The 16,193-nt window shown below is 36.6% G+C and overlaps 1 protein-coding gene across 4 annotated transcripts in view; it reads right to left on the bottom strand.

The window, feature by feature from the left end:
* RELN (reelin) overlaps positions 1–16,193 on the bottom strand; it is a 577,995-nt gene that overhangs the window by 71,912 nt on the left and 489,890 nt on the right. For all 4 annotated transcript variants that reach the window (XM_043965756.1, XM_043965757.1, XM_043965754.1 and 1 more), the window contains exons 44-46: positions 12,075–12,333; positions 10,918–11,167; positions 9,495–9,663 (exon numbers count right to left, since the gene is read on the bottom strand). In XM_043965756.1, the coding sequence (XP_043821691.1) occupies positions 9,495–9,663; positions 10,918–11,167; positions 12,075–12,333 (678 nt within the window). The remainder of the gene's footprint in view (positions 1–9,494; positions 9,664–10,917; positions 11,168–12,074; positions 12,334–16,193) is intronic.

The following is a 16,193-nucleotide window of genomic DNA, read 5'->3' as shown; positions in this document are numbered from 1 at the left end:
ATCTAGGGCCAGTGCTTTATCCACTGTGTCACCTAGCTGCCCCTTTGATAGTATTTTAATGTGAAAACAAAACAAAACAGTGATTTTTTGACCATAATGTCAATATGAGCCAATAGTGATATTGATATTAAAATAGGTAATGCAATTTTAGCTAAAATCATAAAATATAATATCCGGCTCAAGAGAAGTAAGAGTTTCATTGTTTTCTATGATGGTCACATTATATGAAGCAGATTATTTCTATTTCTGGGCACTATATTTTAAATAATGCTGACAAAATGGAATGCTACCAAAAGAGGATGAAGAGTATGAGGTAAAGGAGAAAGAATATCAGACTTGCAATCAGTAAACCTAGAGTCTAATCCCACTTTTGTCATTAGCTAGTTGTATATTCTTGGCTAAGTTAATTAAGTTTCCTAGGTTTCAGTTTCTTCTTATGTAAAATGAGAGAGGAAGCTGAACTAAGTGCTTTATTAGATAGTCTTTTTCAATTATAACATTCCCTGGTCTACAATACTCTACCTGGCTTTCAACATCCTCCATTATCTATTATTACTCTCTACTTTTGCAAATTTATTTTTCCAAACATGCTCTATGTTTCAATCATACTAATCTTTCTCTCTCTCGTTATTACAGTTCCCACCTCTTTGCTTTTTGTTCATTACATTTCTCATCACCATGTCAATTCATAGCCATTTTTCAAAACCCAATTCAAGTATCACTCCCTCCATGAACTTCTCCCTATCCAAAGCCCTCACTGAGACCTTTCTTCTCTGGACTCCTATAACATTTACAATCTACACATCACAGTTTAGTTCTTAAATATACATTGTTTTGATTTTTTTTAAAAAAATGTTTTTATGTGTAGAAGTCTTACTTTCTTTGACAAGAATTGAGGTTTGAGTATATGGGTAGTCCTTAAGTCAGTGCATTAATTATTATATTCATATTATTGTAACGATTGGAATAACGCCACCTGCTGGATACTTACTGTAGAGGAGTTCTGCCCATGAAGGGAAGGTCTTTGAGGGCAAGACCAGGAGTCAGGAAGTGACGCGGGCTAGTGGGAGGAGGAAGGAAGAGACTGGCGCTCAGTCTCGCTCTCTTTCCTCTGGACTCTGGCGGAGAGCGGAGCTAGAAATGTGCTCTCCCTTTAATAGATAGGAATCTAGGCCTTTCTCTCTCTCTTTACCAAATTCTTATTCTCCTTAATAAATGCTTAAAAGTCTAACTCTTGCTAAAGCTTATAATTTATTGGCGACCACTCATTAGATATTTTAGACAGACTAGCTAGAATTTTAACCCTTAACAGATGGCTGACCACGAAGAGGAAAGCTAACCCTCAGTCTTCTTCTGATCTGCTGGTTGGGTAAGAAATTTCCCCTCCCTCTCCCTTTAACTGCTAAGTACTGGTGTACTGGCTGTGTTTTTCCTTTGAATTTTTTCGAATGGACCTTTTAAACTCCCTAATTATCCTATTTTTGATTTTGGTCTGTTTAACCAGACAAATGGGAGATAAGATCATGTTAATGCTTTGTTTTTGTGGATTTTCTATTTTTCTTTTTCTTTTTGTTAAAAGAGCCAGCAACTTACTCACACAAGGAAATATCTCTCCCTCTCCCAACCATGCTTTTTCAGAGAAACCTGAAGAGATTCCCGCAGCTTTTCCCAGTTCTAACACTAATTGTTGCTCTAATTTTGCATGCCTGGAGGCAATGACCCACCCTCTAGAAGCTTTTAATCCCCTAGCACCTGGAGGCAAAGTGGGGGAAGAGGAATCCAGGCCTGAGTTCAAAATCAAGTCTGATTCAAATTGCTCTGGTCCCTCCCCTCCTCTCCAGACCCCACCCTCTACTCCTCCTATGGCCAAGCCCATTGCTTCCCCTGCCTGGGAAGTCCAGAGATCTGATGCGCATGCTCAACTTTTTCTACCTGCATTTGCAGCTTCAGGCTCAGCCCTTCCCCGGCCTGGCTGTGCTTTTGAGACAATCTTAGAAAACTCTTTAAATTCCAGATATGCTTGTTTTGTTCATAATTTTGCTAACCTGCTTTTGTCTTTAATTAGTAATCTTATAAAGCATTTGTATGGTGAAAAGACTGACAGACAATATAAAGGGGTTAAAGAAGAAAAACTTAAACTGAATAAGAATGACAACCATCAACATAGTTCAAGACTCTGCTTCTTTTGCCATGGAAGGGTATATATTTTAGAGAAATGTAGAAGTAAGCAGCAAGGTATTGATACGAGTGTTGGGGATTTTAGATATCGGAATCAAAAGTGTTCTGAATTCACTCAGAGTATTAATGTCAGTTCAGAGGTTACATAGGATTTCTATGCTATTATATATACATTTTGAAATTAATGGTATGGGTTTATTTTCATAGAGATTTTCATGCTTTTGAGATTGTGTCTTATACTTAGTTTTTAAAACAAGGAGAATATTTGTAAAAGCTTTTTATAGTCATGTGATCAAGTTTATATTTTATAATACTCTTATTGATATTAAGTTCATATTCATTTAGATTTCCTTAGTTTGAATTTCACTGTCTTTTATTGTTCCATTTGTATTTTCTTCTATTCATTTGTCTATCTAATTTTGAAACATGGCAAGATGGTTTTGATTTCATAATACAATGTTAATTCTAGGAGTATTGTGCTCCCATATTCTGAGTTGTTTGTTTTTGTTATTTTTTCTCAACTGATTATTTGATCAAACTCTTTAAAGCATTTCCCTGGCAAATTGGTTGCCATGGCAAGTGTAAATTGATTCTAGAAGTATTATTTTTGATAAGCATATTCCAAAAAAAAAAAAAAAAAATGAGGGGAACATTTGTAAAAGTTTTCTTTTTTCAAAAAAAAAAAGTTCTTTGAGATTCTGTTGTGCTTTAACTTGTATTTAAGTATGTTCTGATTTTTCACAAAAGTAATTGTATACTAAGTAAAAAAAAAGGGTATTATTTGAAATTGTTGCATAATTATATATTATATTTTGAGTCAAGATGTATTCACATTTTTTGCAATCATTTATTATCCTCAATTTTAAATCCATATGAGACTTGGATTATGGGAACTTATCATTTAAGACAATTAATTGCCTTTATTCTGAGTTATCAGATGCCAGTTGGCCAAGATGCCATCCAATCACAAGAGGAATACATGCAAGAGCAGACACTGAACTGTCACATGAGGGGAGACATGCATGAAGTCAAGGTATGGCCGAGGGAACGGCTTTTGACAAATGTTGAGGTTGGATTCTCTTGGTTTAATATTTTATTCTCTTTTTCCCCACAATATTGTACAGATGGCTGGAAGTATTCATCCCACCCATCTCACTTCTACACCTGGCTTCTATGCTCCCTCCTATATGCCTGATGCCATGGACATCTCAATCCCATGCATCTGATTAAGTCTGACTCAGTTTCTTCCAATATGTTTGGTGGCATGGACATATATTCCATCCACCTATTTTAAGCCTGGCATACTGTATGGGCAGTACATATCGCTCAAGTGTGGGAATGCTCATATCCCATCATTTCTCTGTTCTTTTATGGTAACCCCCATAATTATCTCAGGTGTCATGATAAATACAGTGTTGAATTTGGCCTTGACACCTGTTACCAATTATATTAGATTTTTTAATTTCTCATAATGGCATGAGGATAATTAGGCAGATGATGCAAAAAGTGATGAAACAAAGATAAAAAATTATTTTTAATAATTAATATCGCAGCAATTGTCTTCTCAATTACCCTCCATAAGGGGGGGACTATAGTAATATTATAACTTTAAAGAATGGTTCAATTTTTGTTTTATTATATGTTTCATGTGTAACAACTAAGATTCTGAATTCCCTTAGACATGTTTTTGAGAACTTTCATTGTTTGATTTGATTATTGACAAAGCTATTTTAAAGTTGTGTTAAGCTCAATTTTGTAGGAAATTTTCCTGGCTGATTACCAGCATCCACACATCAACCCCTGAAAAGACTTCCATTCCACGACTACACCTAGAGGACATCTGAGAAAAGACTTTCAGAGACTTTAAATGAACAGTTTTGATTTGTTCTTTTTGTTGGTTTTTTTCTCTTTCTGTTATAATATACACCATCTGTAACATGTATTCTCTGCAGAGGCCCTCCCTTTGCAAGACTAATGTCAAAGCGTCGGTTCATGAGGACAAAAAAAAAATCGCCCCTCTGGACAAAACTTTCCTCTCTTCCTTTTCTATATTGTTGTTCACATATTATTAGTTAGCAATAGTTATCATATTGTTTTTACTGTTCCGTCAAGGAAACATTTTGTTTCTTGAGGAACAACAGGGGGGACTGTAACGATTGGAATAACGCCACCTGCTGGATACTTACTGTAGAGGAGTTCTGCCCATGAAGGGAAGGTCTTTGAGGGCAAGACCAGGAGTCAGGAAGTGACGCGGGCTAGTGGGAGGAGGAAGGAAGAGACTGGCGCTCAGTCTCGCTCTCTTTCCTCTGGACTCTGGCGGAGAGCGGAGCTAGAAATGTGCTCTCCCTTTAATAGATAGGAATCTAGGCCTTTCTCTCTCTCTTTACCAAATTCTTATTCTCCTTAATAAATGCTTAAAAGTCTAACTCTTGCTAAAGCTTATAATTTATTGGCGACCACTCATTAGATATTTTAGACAGACTAGCTAGAATTTTAACCCTTAACATTATGAACTCAAATGTTGATTCAGAGAAAATGTGACTAAGATGATTTAGGTAGAAGAGTCAAGTCCCTGAGGTCTAAATTTGAATTAAATTTATTATTTGCATAATAAATCACAAAATTCTTCCAGGAAATATATCCTTACCTAACTGATACATGAGATAAGGAATAGAGAACAACTCTTACCACTCAAATTTTCTTTGATTTTTAATTTGTTCATAATTAATATAAAGTTATGATATTTCCCATTTCCAAGTGCTAGCAGTCCCTGGAAATTTCCTACCATCTACCTCCCAGAGCTGTTGTGAGTAAAGTTGTTTGTAAACTTTTTAAGAATCACATAAATGTAATCAATTAATAAAGATAATATAATCATAATTAGAAATTAGGGACAGAGACTGAACTAGTCATCTCATTTGCATAGAGAACCCTTTTTTTTTTAGTGAGGCAATTGGGGTTAAGTGACTTGCCCAGGGTCACACAGCTAGTAAGTGTTAAGTGTCTGAGGTCGGATTTGAACTCAGGTACTCCTGACTCCAGGGCCGGTGCTCTATCCACTGCGCCACTGAGCTGCCCCCTACATAGAGAACTCTTAAATGAAGAAACTCCTCCTAGCAGGGCATGTTGGCACTTTTTTGAAACTTATAATGGGAGGGAATTGTTAAGAGCACTGAGAGGTTAATTGACTTGTCCAGAGTTACAAAGCCAGGGTGTGCCAGAGACAGGACCTGAACTCAGATCTTCTGCTCATACTACACTGTCTTTCTTAATTATAAAACATTTTTTGTATTACTTATAATGAAATAAATAATGTAGGAAGAGAATGAGGTGTATATATATATATGTATATATATATATATATGCATATACATGTATGTGCATACACAGACATATATCATCCCTGCCATCTTGTCTGTTACTTGAGTTGTTCTGAAGAGTGTACCAAAGATGTGCTTATTTTTATTTTTTAAATTAAATTACATTTTTTATTTTTTGCGGGGCAATGAGGGTTAAGTGACTTGCTCAGGGTCACATAGCTAGTGTCAAGTGTGTGAGGCCAAATTTGAATTCAGGTCCTCCTGAATCCAAGGCCAGTGCTTTATCTACTGCGCCACCTAGCTGCCCGCTCCCCCAATGAATAATTAAAACAATCAACCTTAACATGTTTGGTGATGTGAACCTCATTGGAAAGCTATTTGGTACATGATTCGCAGGGACTTCCAAGGCCATCTAGTTTCATCTTCTCATTTTACAGTTGAGAAAACTGAGGTCCAGGAGGTTAAATGATTTATTTGCCCAAAGTCATAGAGGTTGTAAGCATCAGAGTTCCTTTAGCTCCAGTCAGTGCTTTCTCCACTATGCCCTGCTTGTTCTAAGATGGTTGCACCCTTATGGTTGTTTCACAATTTCAGCCTCAATTATTGTAAAAATAAATACATTGCAGCCTATTTTTAATACATAATTAAGAGACGATGATTGTTTTTGTGCTTTTCTTAAGTAGTAGCAAATGATCAAAATTCTTGCAGCTATGCGGAAAAGGAGTGTCAGAGGTGGGTGAAGAGATCAGGAATAAATTGTTTTCTTGAGATAAGGAATCCAAATTATGAATACAAGTTCAAATATCATCATGTTACATTATTTACTAAAAAACTACTACATAGCTATGCAATTACCACCAGAAATCCACATAAATCTAAAAGATTAATGCTTCGGTGGAATTTTTTTTTGTATTTTACTTATTAAAATGCCTTAATAATTCATGTGTGGCAATACTGCTAATGAGCAACAAAACCTCACTGTATCTCATTTAAAGTTGGCATCTCTGCTGACAGTTAATACGGTAATGAAACTTTGGGGCCAGCAACTGAATAGCAGCCCTGGGCTTTTAGTAACTGACACCATTCCATTTAGGATAGTTCCAGAAAAAAGCTGCCCCCTAGATAAGTAGTCAAATTTTATGGCTGCTTGTTAGAACAATGCACAAGTTCCTTTGTTGTTGCTGTTGCTGTTGTTGTTTTGTTCACTGGAAGGAAACAGAATAAGGGGGAACCCAAAGCACAATCATGGTGCTGTAAAAAGAGAGCTGGATTTGGTGTCAGGAGTTTGGTCCTGGCTGGGTGAGCATGAACACATTTTGTAACCTTTCTGACCCTCAGTTCTGTCATCTATAAAATGAACATATTAGTGGCAATATCTATGCCCGAAAGTTGCTGTGAGGAAAGAGCTTTGTCCTCCTTAGAGGAGTATATAAAAATGAGATGCTGCTTGTGTTTTGTATGCCCCTAGCATGGCTGCTGCTCTTCATGGCAGAAACTGAGCTGTATTTCTGGATTCCAGAACCATTCCCACCAGTATTTCAAGCCTCATTTAATTAGCATCTGGCCTCTTTACCCATGACATTGAAGCCATTTGAGGTGAGCTCCCTTTTCTCTTCTCTATCTCAAAACCTCTTTTTTTTTTTTTTTTTTTTTGCTGGGCAATTGGGGTTAAGTGACTTGCCCAGGGTCACACAGCTAGTAAGTGTTAAGTATCTGAGGCCAGATTTGAACTCAGGTCCTCCTGAATCCAGGGCTGGTGCTCTATCCACTGTGCCACCTAGCTGCCCCTCAAAACCTCTTGACATTGTCCCTCACTCTCTTCACTAGTTTCACTGTACCTCCCCAAGTCTCTGGTCTTTCTCTTTGTAAAGGTCAATCCCTCAACATGACTTTGACCCCATTCCCTTCTGTCTTATCTAGCAAATTTTAACCTTAATAGTTCACACTCCCCCTTAAAATCTTCAACCTCTTCCTATCTATTGTTTCTTTTCCTACTGCCTTCAAGCACGCCCATGTGTCCCCCATCCTTAAAACCAAATCAAAACCAAGCCTTCCCTACCTAGACTGTACCATACCCTTTAGCTCTCCTCTCCTCTCCTCCCTTTCTTAGCCAAAGTTATTGCAGAAGCTGTCTATACTCACTTGGACAATAGATTCTATAGGGTCAACAGTGAAGTATATTACATTTCATGTCTATCTGTTGTCTTTTCAGTTTCATCTTCAAATTCATCTGATGATCTAACTTAAGTTGGTTTTATACCAAACTCTCTGAAGGTTCAACCTTTTTTCATTATTTAATGAGATAATATTTTTTGTAATATTTTTTTAATGATCTCGCAATTCTAAAGAAGAGGTTGACAAGCTGAATAGCATATAGCCAAATCTGTCCTGCTGCCTATTTTTTAAGGTGGGCTGAATTTGGTCTGCAGATCATAGTTTACCATTCCTTGCTCTAAACTGTTGCTGCTGTCCTCATTTGCTACAGTCCTTTACCTAGATAAAAGATTGTGCTTGTTGGTTGAGGGGGTTTTTAGGTACTTTTTTTTTTTTTTTGGCGGGGCAATGGGAGTTAAGTGACTTGCCCAGGGTCACAAAGCTAGTAAATGTCAAGTGTCTGAGGCTGGATTTGAACTCAGGTACTCCTGAATCCAGGGCCAGTGCTCTATCCACTGTGCCACCTAGCCGTCCCTCTAGGTACTTTTTGATCTCCATTTTTGGCAATTATCTTACACCAATTAAAATTGTCTAAGAAATGGGGACAATCAGAATTAATGTCTTTACTTTTATCTATTTACCATGTTGAGTCAACAGCTTATTTCAATAATAGTTTGGAGCAGTTGTCATTACATTAAATTTTGTTTTAATTTCTTTGCTTTAGTCTATTGATAATTGACTAATGATTCTGAAATGACTCCCACATTGGTAATCAATCATTTCTTATCTATTAAAATATAATTATTTTACATTTATATGATGTTATTTGGTGCTTGCCATATCCAGTGCTGTTTTTGCTGCCTTCTGGAAAAAATTAATGATATATAATAATAAGGTTTCTAGCTAATCCACAGGGCATCTGATCTCCTTCAATTCTCAATTTTTAATCATATTTTCCAACGTATGTCTTCCATCCCTCCATGTCCACCTTCACATTGAGCACAGATTATGAAGACATGATAATAAACTACATCCATATTTGATATTCATCTATCCACATTGATAGTAATATAACTCAAGTAATAACAAGAGAGTGGGGATAATATGGTATGAAGAATTGTGTCAAATTCATATATATTTTTATTCTTCCTTCTCAGCAAAAGATGCTTCATGAGTGGCAATTATTTCAATTGTGGTCACAATAAGCAGTATAAGGTGAGGTGATCAAGTGTCTCATGAAATGTTTTTCTTTTTTTGGTTGGTTTTGGATGCATGACAACACCAGTTCTTCCAGCTACTTTATTCACTTTTCTGTGAAAAATCTGAGAGGTATTTTAAACATTTATCAATATTTTTAAATGCCATGATTTAATTTATGGTGAGAATATCAATATGGATGTGGTTTGGTTCTTCAAGTAATATATCTATGTGTTGATCATTTGGATAAAGATCTCACATTAAGAGTTGAAAGAAAAAGTAATATTTTAAATTGGTCTATTCTGTTACTGACACTGTACCTGGAACCTTTATAGCTTGTTAGAGCCTTTCAGAATTCATGACCTAGTGGTATAGCCTCCAAGAACCTACTGCTAAGAAGCCCCAGAAGAGGATGTTTGCTGTGAATACTATTCTCTTCTCCATGCTCCCTTCCCCATATTACTCAAGAACTAGTTCAAGGTAAAAAGAAAATCATATTGATGTAAATACACTGTTTTAGCATACAACAGAACTTAAGGAAAACACAATCTGATTTCACCAAAGACATTAGCTTTCAACTTCCTCAAATCCTGGTATGGCAATTCCATCAAATTAAAATTCACAATGAACAGGAATCAATCGTACCTGGTATAAGATGGAAGAGGCAAAGTAATTCTGGTCCACTTGTTGAAAGTATCTGATATAAGAATTCGCTGGAGATGATATCGATTGCATTCCACATTTGTAGGTAGGCAATCTCTTAGCACTGGATGCCATGACAATCCAAGGTCTACTGAATATTCCAGTTCAATAGCTAAAAATGGCAATATATTTAATGAATCAACATTTTGGATGTCACTACTGTCTTGGAGATAACTATATATCCTTGGACTAATGATTTACAATAGTTTAATATATTTTGATATCACAAAATTTTACTTAATGTTATTATTTGTGTACTCTAGAATGTGCAACCTGAGGAGGCTTTGCTGGCAACTTGTAAAATGTAAATATTTTATGTTTTCAATATAATTCATAGTTTCTAAACCATTTCTAATTTTATTCTGAACATTATTTGCATTATTAATTTCACATTAATGTAGAATTATTAACATTACTAATATATAAACTTTTCCTTCTAGGTTACTAAACTAACTTTCCCCCTTCAAGTTGAATGTATTCAAATCCACCTGATATATGAAGCTGATTTATTAAAAATTACTCTTTAAAATAAGAGCACAGCAGAACCATAATGAATTTTCGTAAGACATTTAAAGCAAGAGATATTCAATCCAAGCAACTTAAATGAAATATTCTTGTAGCATGATCTTATTCAAGTGATAAAGAATAAATTCATTTTTTCTTTCAAAAAGTCATTGTATTAAAATTTGGAAACTCATATTTTGGGGTGAATTTGATTAGCAAATTCAATAAGGAATGATGTTCTCAGATATGAAAATATGAGTAATTTACTTTGTAATTAAATGAGAAATGAATATAAAATAATATATGAAAAAAACATCTTGGGGATAGCAGCCTCCATACTTTTCATTCCCCATACTCTTTGCCCACACCTTTGCTATTCTCTCTGTCTGGAATATTATCATTACATGTCAAATACAGGTTTTTTTTCTGGTCCTGATTTTATTGATATAGAGAAGTCTCAGTGAGGAAACCTGTTCTAGTAATGTATATTAGCAGCTCCTTTGCAATTTAGTCTTAGAGAGCTGCCTAGTACGCTGAGCCATCATGGGTCAGAGATGGGACTTCAAACAAAGTCCTCTGTAATTTGAAGCCTGCTTGCTCTTCTTCATGGCCAACTCCCTCTTTACATCCAATAATTTAAAATAACACACACATACACACACACAAACATGACACAAGTTAATCTATCAGGGGAGATGTGTATTATGAGCATAGTATATGTTAATACTAAGTATAAATTGACCTCTTTCCTTTTATGAATTCCCAACAGTACAGGAGTTTTATTTAGGAAAGAGGTTGCCGTATTCTTGAAATACATCCAGAATTCCTTTCAGCTTTTGGTCTCTAATAAAGAAGTACTTACCATAACAAGAATCTGTGACAGAGCAAGAGGCTGCAAAGTCTATTTGCAGGAAGGAATCTTCATTCACAGCAATGTCTGTGGTGACTACATAACGTGTGCTTGCCTTTTCAATGAATACTAGAGCATCTCCAGTGGAGCCACACACTGGCATCTTTGTACCCCCAGGGTGAAGTAGCCATTTTCTACTATCCAGGGTGGTGAAGTCATCTTCCAAGACTGTATTACCAGAAATATTTCCCCCAATAAGAATCTGAAATATTATATAAAAAGAAACCAAACATTAAAATAGAACAGAATCATTTTTGTGTGTGTGTGTTTTTTTGGCTAGCCTCTTCAAAACTGGCATTGTAATGTACACATGGTGTTAGGGGAATGTTAATAATGTTTTTGTTTTTGTGGTCTGGTTGCCCATCTGGCAAACAGCTACTGAAAACAAATCAAAGGAATGGCAAAACTACTTAGAGGCTCCATAAGCCAAATTATGCCTTTGGAAACTCCATGGAACCAGGCTGGGAAGTCAGAATTTGGCTCATGGAGTGATTATTTTCCACATAAAATTACTATTTAAATGTAGTTGTGCCCTGAGGCTCTTCAGTTCCAATTCTTTGCACAGACTATACCATGTGTTAATAACTTCTGTGAGGTCCATTAGATATAATTTATTAGGTATGAACATTGTCCACAATGAAGAGCTTTGGAGATACATACACACATCCATCCATCCATCCATCCATCCAATACATACATATTTTTTTTTCCAAAGGGAGGAAGAGGATTTGGGAATCACTGCATGTGGCAGCCAATTCTAATTTGCATGTTTTCCTTTTATACCCTCATAGCCCAATTGATAAATTGCCTGCATCCACATGGGATAGTCTTCTATGAGCAGGACTTGGGCCTTCTGCTGCAGTTTGATTTTCTAGGCTTTAGGCAGTCAGGAAAATCATTAGAGAATTACATCTAAAAATGCATGGCTAAGTTTTCTGGCATTAACTAGCTTTATGATTTTGGGAAAGTCTCTTAACCTTTTCATGGCCTTATGTAGAAAATGAGAGGGTGGGGCTCAATAGTTTATAAGGCTCTTTCCAGATCTAAAAATGTTCAATTCTCTGCTTCTAGTGTAATTAAATAGAACAATTAAACCTGTAGAAACTGACCTGATCAATGACCCAGGGACTGTAGAAGTGTCCATTTTCTGAAGGCTGCCACCATCGAAGACGAGTGGAGCTAGACCGAGCCTTCAAAGGTATCTCCAGGGCAATGTACCTGCCGACATTGCTGGAATTACTGAACAGGAATTCTTGCATGAGGCTCCAGGAGAGGCCTCCATTGAGTGAGTATTGTAGCAGCACAGGTTGGCTTCTGGGATCTGGAACGCCTTTCCCACATCCAAGTCTCATGAAGAACTGGACAAATCTGACATCAATAAAAATGACAATTATATATTTCTTCAAAGACAAATCCACATAATCAACAGAATAGGGAAATGGGGAAGAATGAGATGGAAAGAAAGGATACTGCTAATGAATGGGATCTTTTAATTTGTAACCCTAATCATTCTCTTCTAAGATTAATTTTCTTTTTTAAGGAAAAAAGTCTTTTAACATGTCTTGGCTGACATCTGACATACCGTCATCATCTGACTCACAAGTGAGTACAGGTCTGTCAGCTAAAATACTTTGAGGAACAATCAAATTTTTGTTTTTTGATAAACATGGGCCTCTGTAGTTTCAGAAAAATGTGAATTCTACAAAATGGCATACTCCTACAAAAATGAATTTTGATGACTACTGAAAGATATGCCAGAAAATAATGGCAATTCCTTTCCCTTTCATGGCCTTCCTTCCCTCCCTAAGCAGAAGAAAGATTTAAAAGGAGGTCATACTTCATTTTTCCCTTTTGTAGTTCTTTATAAATAGGGTAATTATCCAAGGGATGTGGAAGTTTGGGACCATGTGCTGCTATTTGGCTGAGATGAGAATTTTTTCTTTTGCCATTTGGAATCGAGAACATAAATCATCAGCTACGCATCCTAAAACTTCCAACGTGGTGTTTTCATATATTACATCTTTAGTTAAGAGTGAATATGCTACAGCATATCACGAAATGAAGATAGGTGATGTCTAAGAGATAACCTGAATCTAAAATTCCATGATTATAAGATACAAATTATTTTTGAACGTAGGCAAGAGGTCAGAAACTATTCAGGAATGACATACTGCTGTTATATAGGCCCTTTACATTCTGGTGAATGTAAACTGGTTTCCAAGTCTCTCTACGAGGACTGGGAAAAAGAATACATACAGGTTACTACCTCTCATGGGAGAGATTTGGTGGCCAACCAATGGCAGCCTTCTCAAGAGGCAGGAAGATAAGCAGAGTGACAACTGGCTAGCATGCCAGTAAACATAACCCACATGTTAGAATAATAAAGTAGAAGAGGATAACAGAATTGTAGAGTCTCAATGGACTTCAGTACCTAATCCAACCTTGCTGAAATCATCTTGGCAGGTCTTCTGTATATTCCTGACCCTTTATTATTATTATTTTTTTTGCTGGGCAATGAGAGTTAAGTGACTTGCCCAGGGTCACACAGCTAGTAAGTGTCAAGTGTCTGAGGCTGGATTTGAACTCAGGTCCTCCTGACTCCAGGGCTGGTGCTCTATCCACTGCGCTACCTGGCTGCCCCCCCCCCCCGAACCCCTTATTAATTAGACATTATGTTAACTAATTAAGATGAGATATATTATTTTTATGTATTTGTAGCACCTTTTTATTTAGTATAGTATAATATTTTACTCTGGTGTCCATGAAATTATATATACATGTGTGTACATGCTTTGATAATTGTGTTTCAATAGAATTGATATTCTTTGTATTCCTGTGTTTTTTATTTTATGTACTTAAAAACATTATTCTGAGAAGGGGTCTATAGGCTTCACCAGCCTGCCAAAGGGGCTCAAGATATGAAAAAATGCTAAGAATTCCTGAATAGAGAAACATATACTTAATGTTCTACATATATCTAAATATGTTTATATTCATGAGTATATATATAAATATGTATATATATAAATATGTATATACATAGACATGTATATATGACTGCACATGTGTGTATGTAAACATGGTACAATAGATAGAGGACCAGATCTAGAGTCAGGAAGACTTAGATTAAAGTCGTGATAAATACTACTTTTGCTACCATGGGCAAGTTAATTATAGTCTCTCAATTTCTCTAGGTAACTCTCTAGGATTATAATTTATGGATAAGCTGGCAATTTGCACCAACAAACCAAACAAGCATCTATTAAACACCAAGTATATGCTAAGCACTGGGCTAGGTGACAGGGATGGGAAGACAACATATAACATTTTCCTTCCTACCTTTTAGGATCTTAGATTCTATCTGGACAGATGTGTATTATAAACAGATTATAAGTTAACATTTATATAATGCTTTATAGTTTTTTACTTGTTATCTCATCTGACCCTCATAACACCTCTGGGAGGTAGGTGCTGTTATTATCCTGATGTTGGAGATGAGAAAACTAAGGCCCACAAAGATTAAATGATTTGCCTACGGTCTTAAAGGCAGCACATTTCCTAACTTCAAGCTCAATACTCTATCCACCTCAATACTCTATCTGCTTCTTTACCCCTATCCTTATATTTAAATATAGCAATAATGAGAAGGACTTGTGACTTCATTGATGTAGGGAACTCCCAGGCAGGGAAATTCTTTGTATCAATACAGGCCAGAACTTTTTCTGTAACTTATAGACTTTTTTTTTTTTTTTTTTTGCGGGGCAATGAGGGTTAAGTGACTTGCCCAGGGTCACACAGTTAGTAAGGGTCAAGTGTCTGAGGCCAGATTTGAACTCAGGTACTCCTGAATCCAGGGCTGGTGCTCTATCCACTGCGCCACTTAGCTGCCCCTGCAACTTATAGTCTTAAAGAGTTGCCTAGAGCACAAGAGGTTAGGTGACTTATATAGAGTTACATAGGTCAGCTAGGTGGCTTAGTGTACAAGTCATGGAGTTAGGAAGACTCATCTTCCCGAGTTCACATCTGGCCTCAGACACTTACTGGCTGTGTGGACCTGTATGCCTCAGTTTCCTCATCTGTAAAAAGAGCTGAAGAAGGATATAACAAACCACACCAGTATCTTTGCCAAGAAAACCCTAGATGGGGCCATGAAGAGTCAGACATGATTGAAAGATGACTGGTCAACAACACAAGGTCACATAGCCAGTTTCTGGCAGAGACAGGACTTGAACCTAGGTTTTCCTGAATTGGGGCCAGCTTGTTATCATGTGCTAGCCATATTGCCTCTCATAGAAAATATATACAAAACAAATATATAGTAATATGGATGATCAGGCAAAGCTTCTGGTATTTGAGTGGAGGGTTGAAGGAAAAGTAGAGACTTTAAGAGGAGGAATTGAGGAGGGAGTGCATTCCCTGCTTCTACAAAAGCATGGAGACAGGAATTGGAAAGTTATGTGAGGGAGGTTAGTGTGGTTAGATCACAGAGTGCTCGAAGCAAAGCCTTATATGATAAGCCTGGAGGGGTAAAGCGATTGAGAAGTCCTCCTTGAGGACTTTTTTTTTGGGGGGGTGCTTTGTAGGGCAATGGGGGTTAAGTGACTTGCCCAGGGTCTTACAGCTAGCAAGTGTCAAGTGTCTGAGGCTGGATTTGAATTCAGGTCCTCCTGAATCCAGGGCCAGTGCTTTATCCACTACGCCACCTAGCCACCCCTCCTTGATGATTTTGTATTTGATTAGGGAACCACTTAGGTTTGTTAAGTAGAGGTGACATAGTCAGACCTGAACTTTAGGAACATTATTTTGGTAGTTGTGTGGAGAATGTGTGGGGAGACTAGAGGCTAGAAGAGTAAATAGGACACCATTGTAGTAGACTAAGTGAGATGTGATGATGGCGTGAATTTTTGTGGCAGAAGGTGTTTCCATATACTGATGAAATCAGAATTTTAAAGATGTAAACTTAAGAAAGCTACTTAACCTCTATCTAGACTTCAGTCTCATTCAAACAGCTTTTCAGGTGCCTTCCAGTTCTAACATGGTTTTGACTTTATGATTTGTTATATAGTTAAAAAGAATTCAAAAGGATTTGACCTAAGGACTTCCTAGCATATACTATGTATGTTATATTCAATAAAATATCATATATTCAACACAATATTCAATACACACAGGTGTATATATATATATAATATGTAATTATATATGTGTGTTGTGTATGTCTATATACA

Source organism: Dromiciops gliroides, chromosome 5 (genome assembly GCF_019393635.1).
Source record: "Dromiciops gliroides isolate mDroGli1 chromosome 5, mDroGli1.pri, whole genome shotgun sequence".
NCBI lineage: Eukaryota > Metazoa > Chordata > Mammalia > Microbiotheria > Microbiotheriidae > Dromiciops > Dromiciops gliroides.
This window is presented reverse-complemented; position numbering and strand designations above follow the sequence as displayed.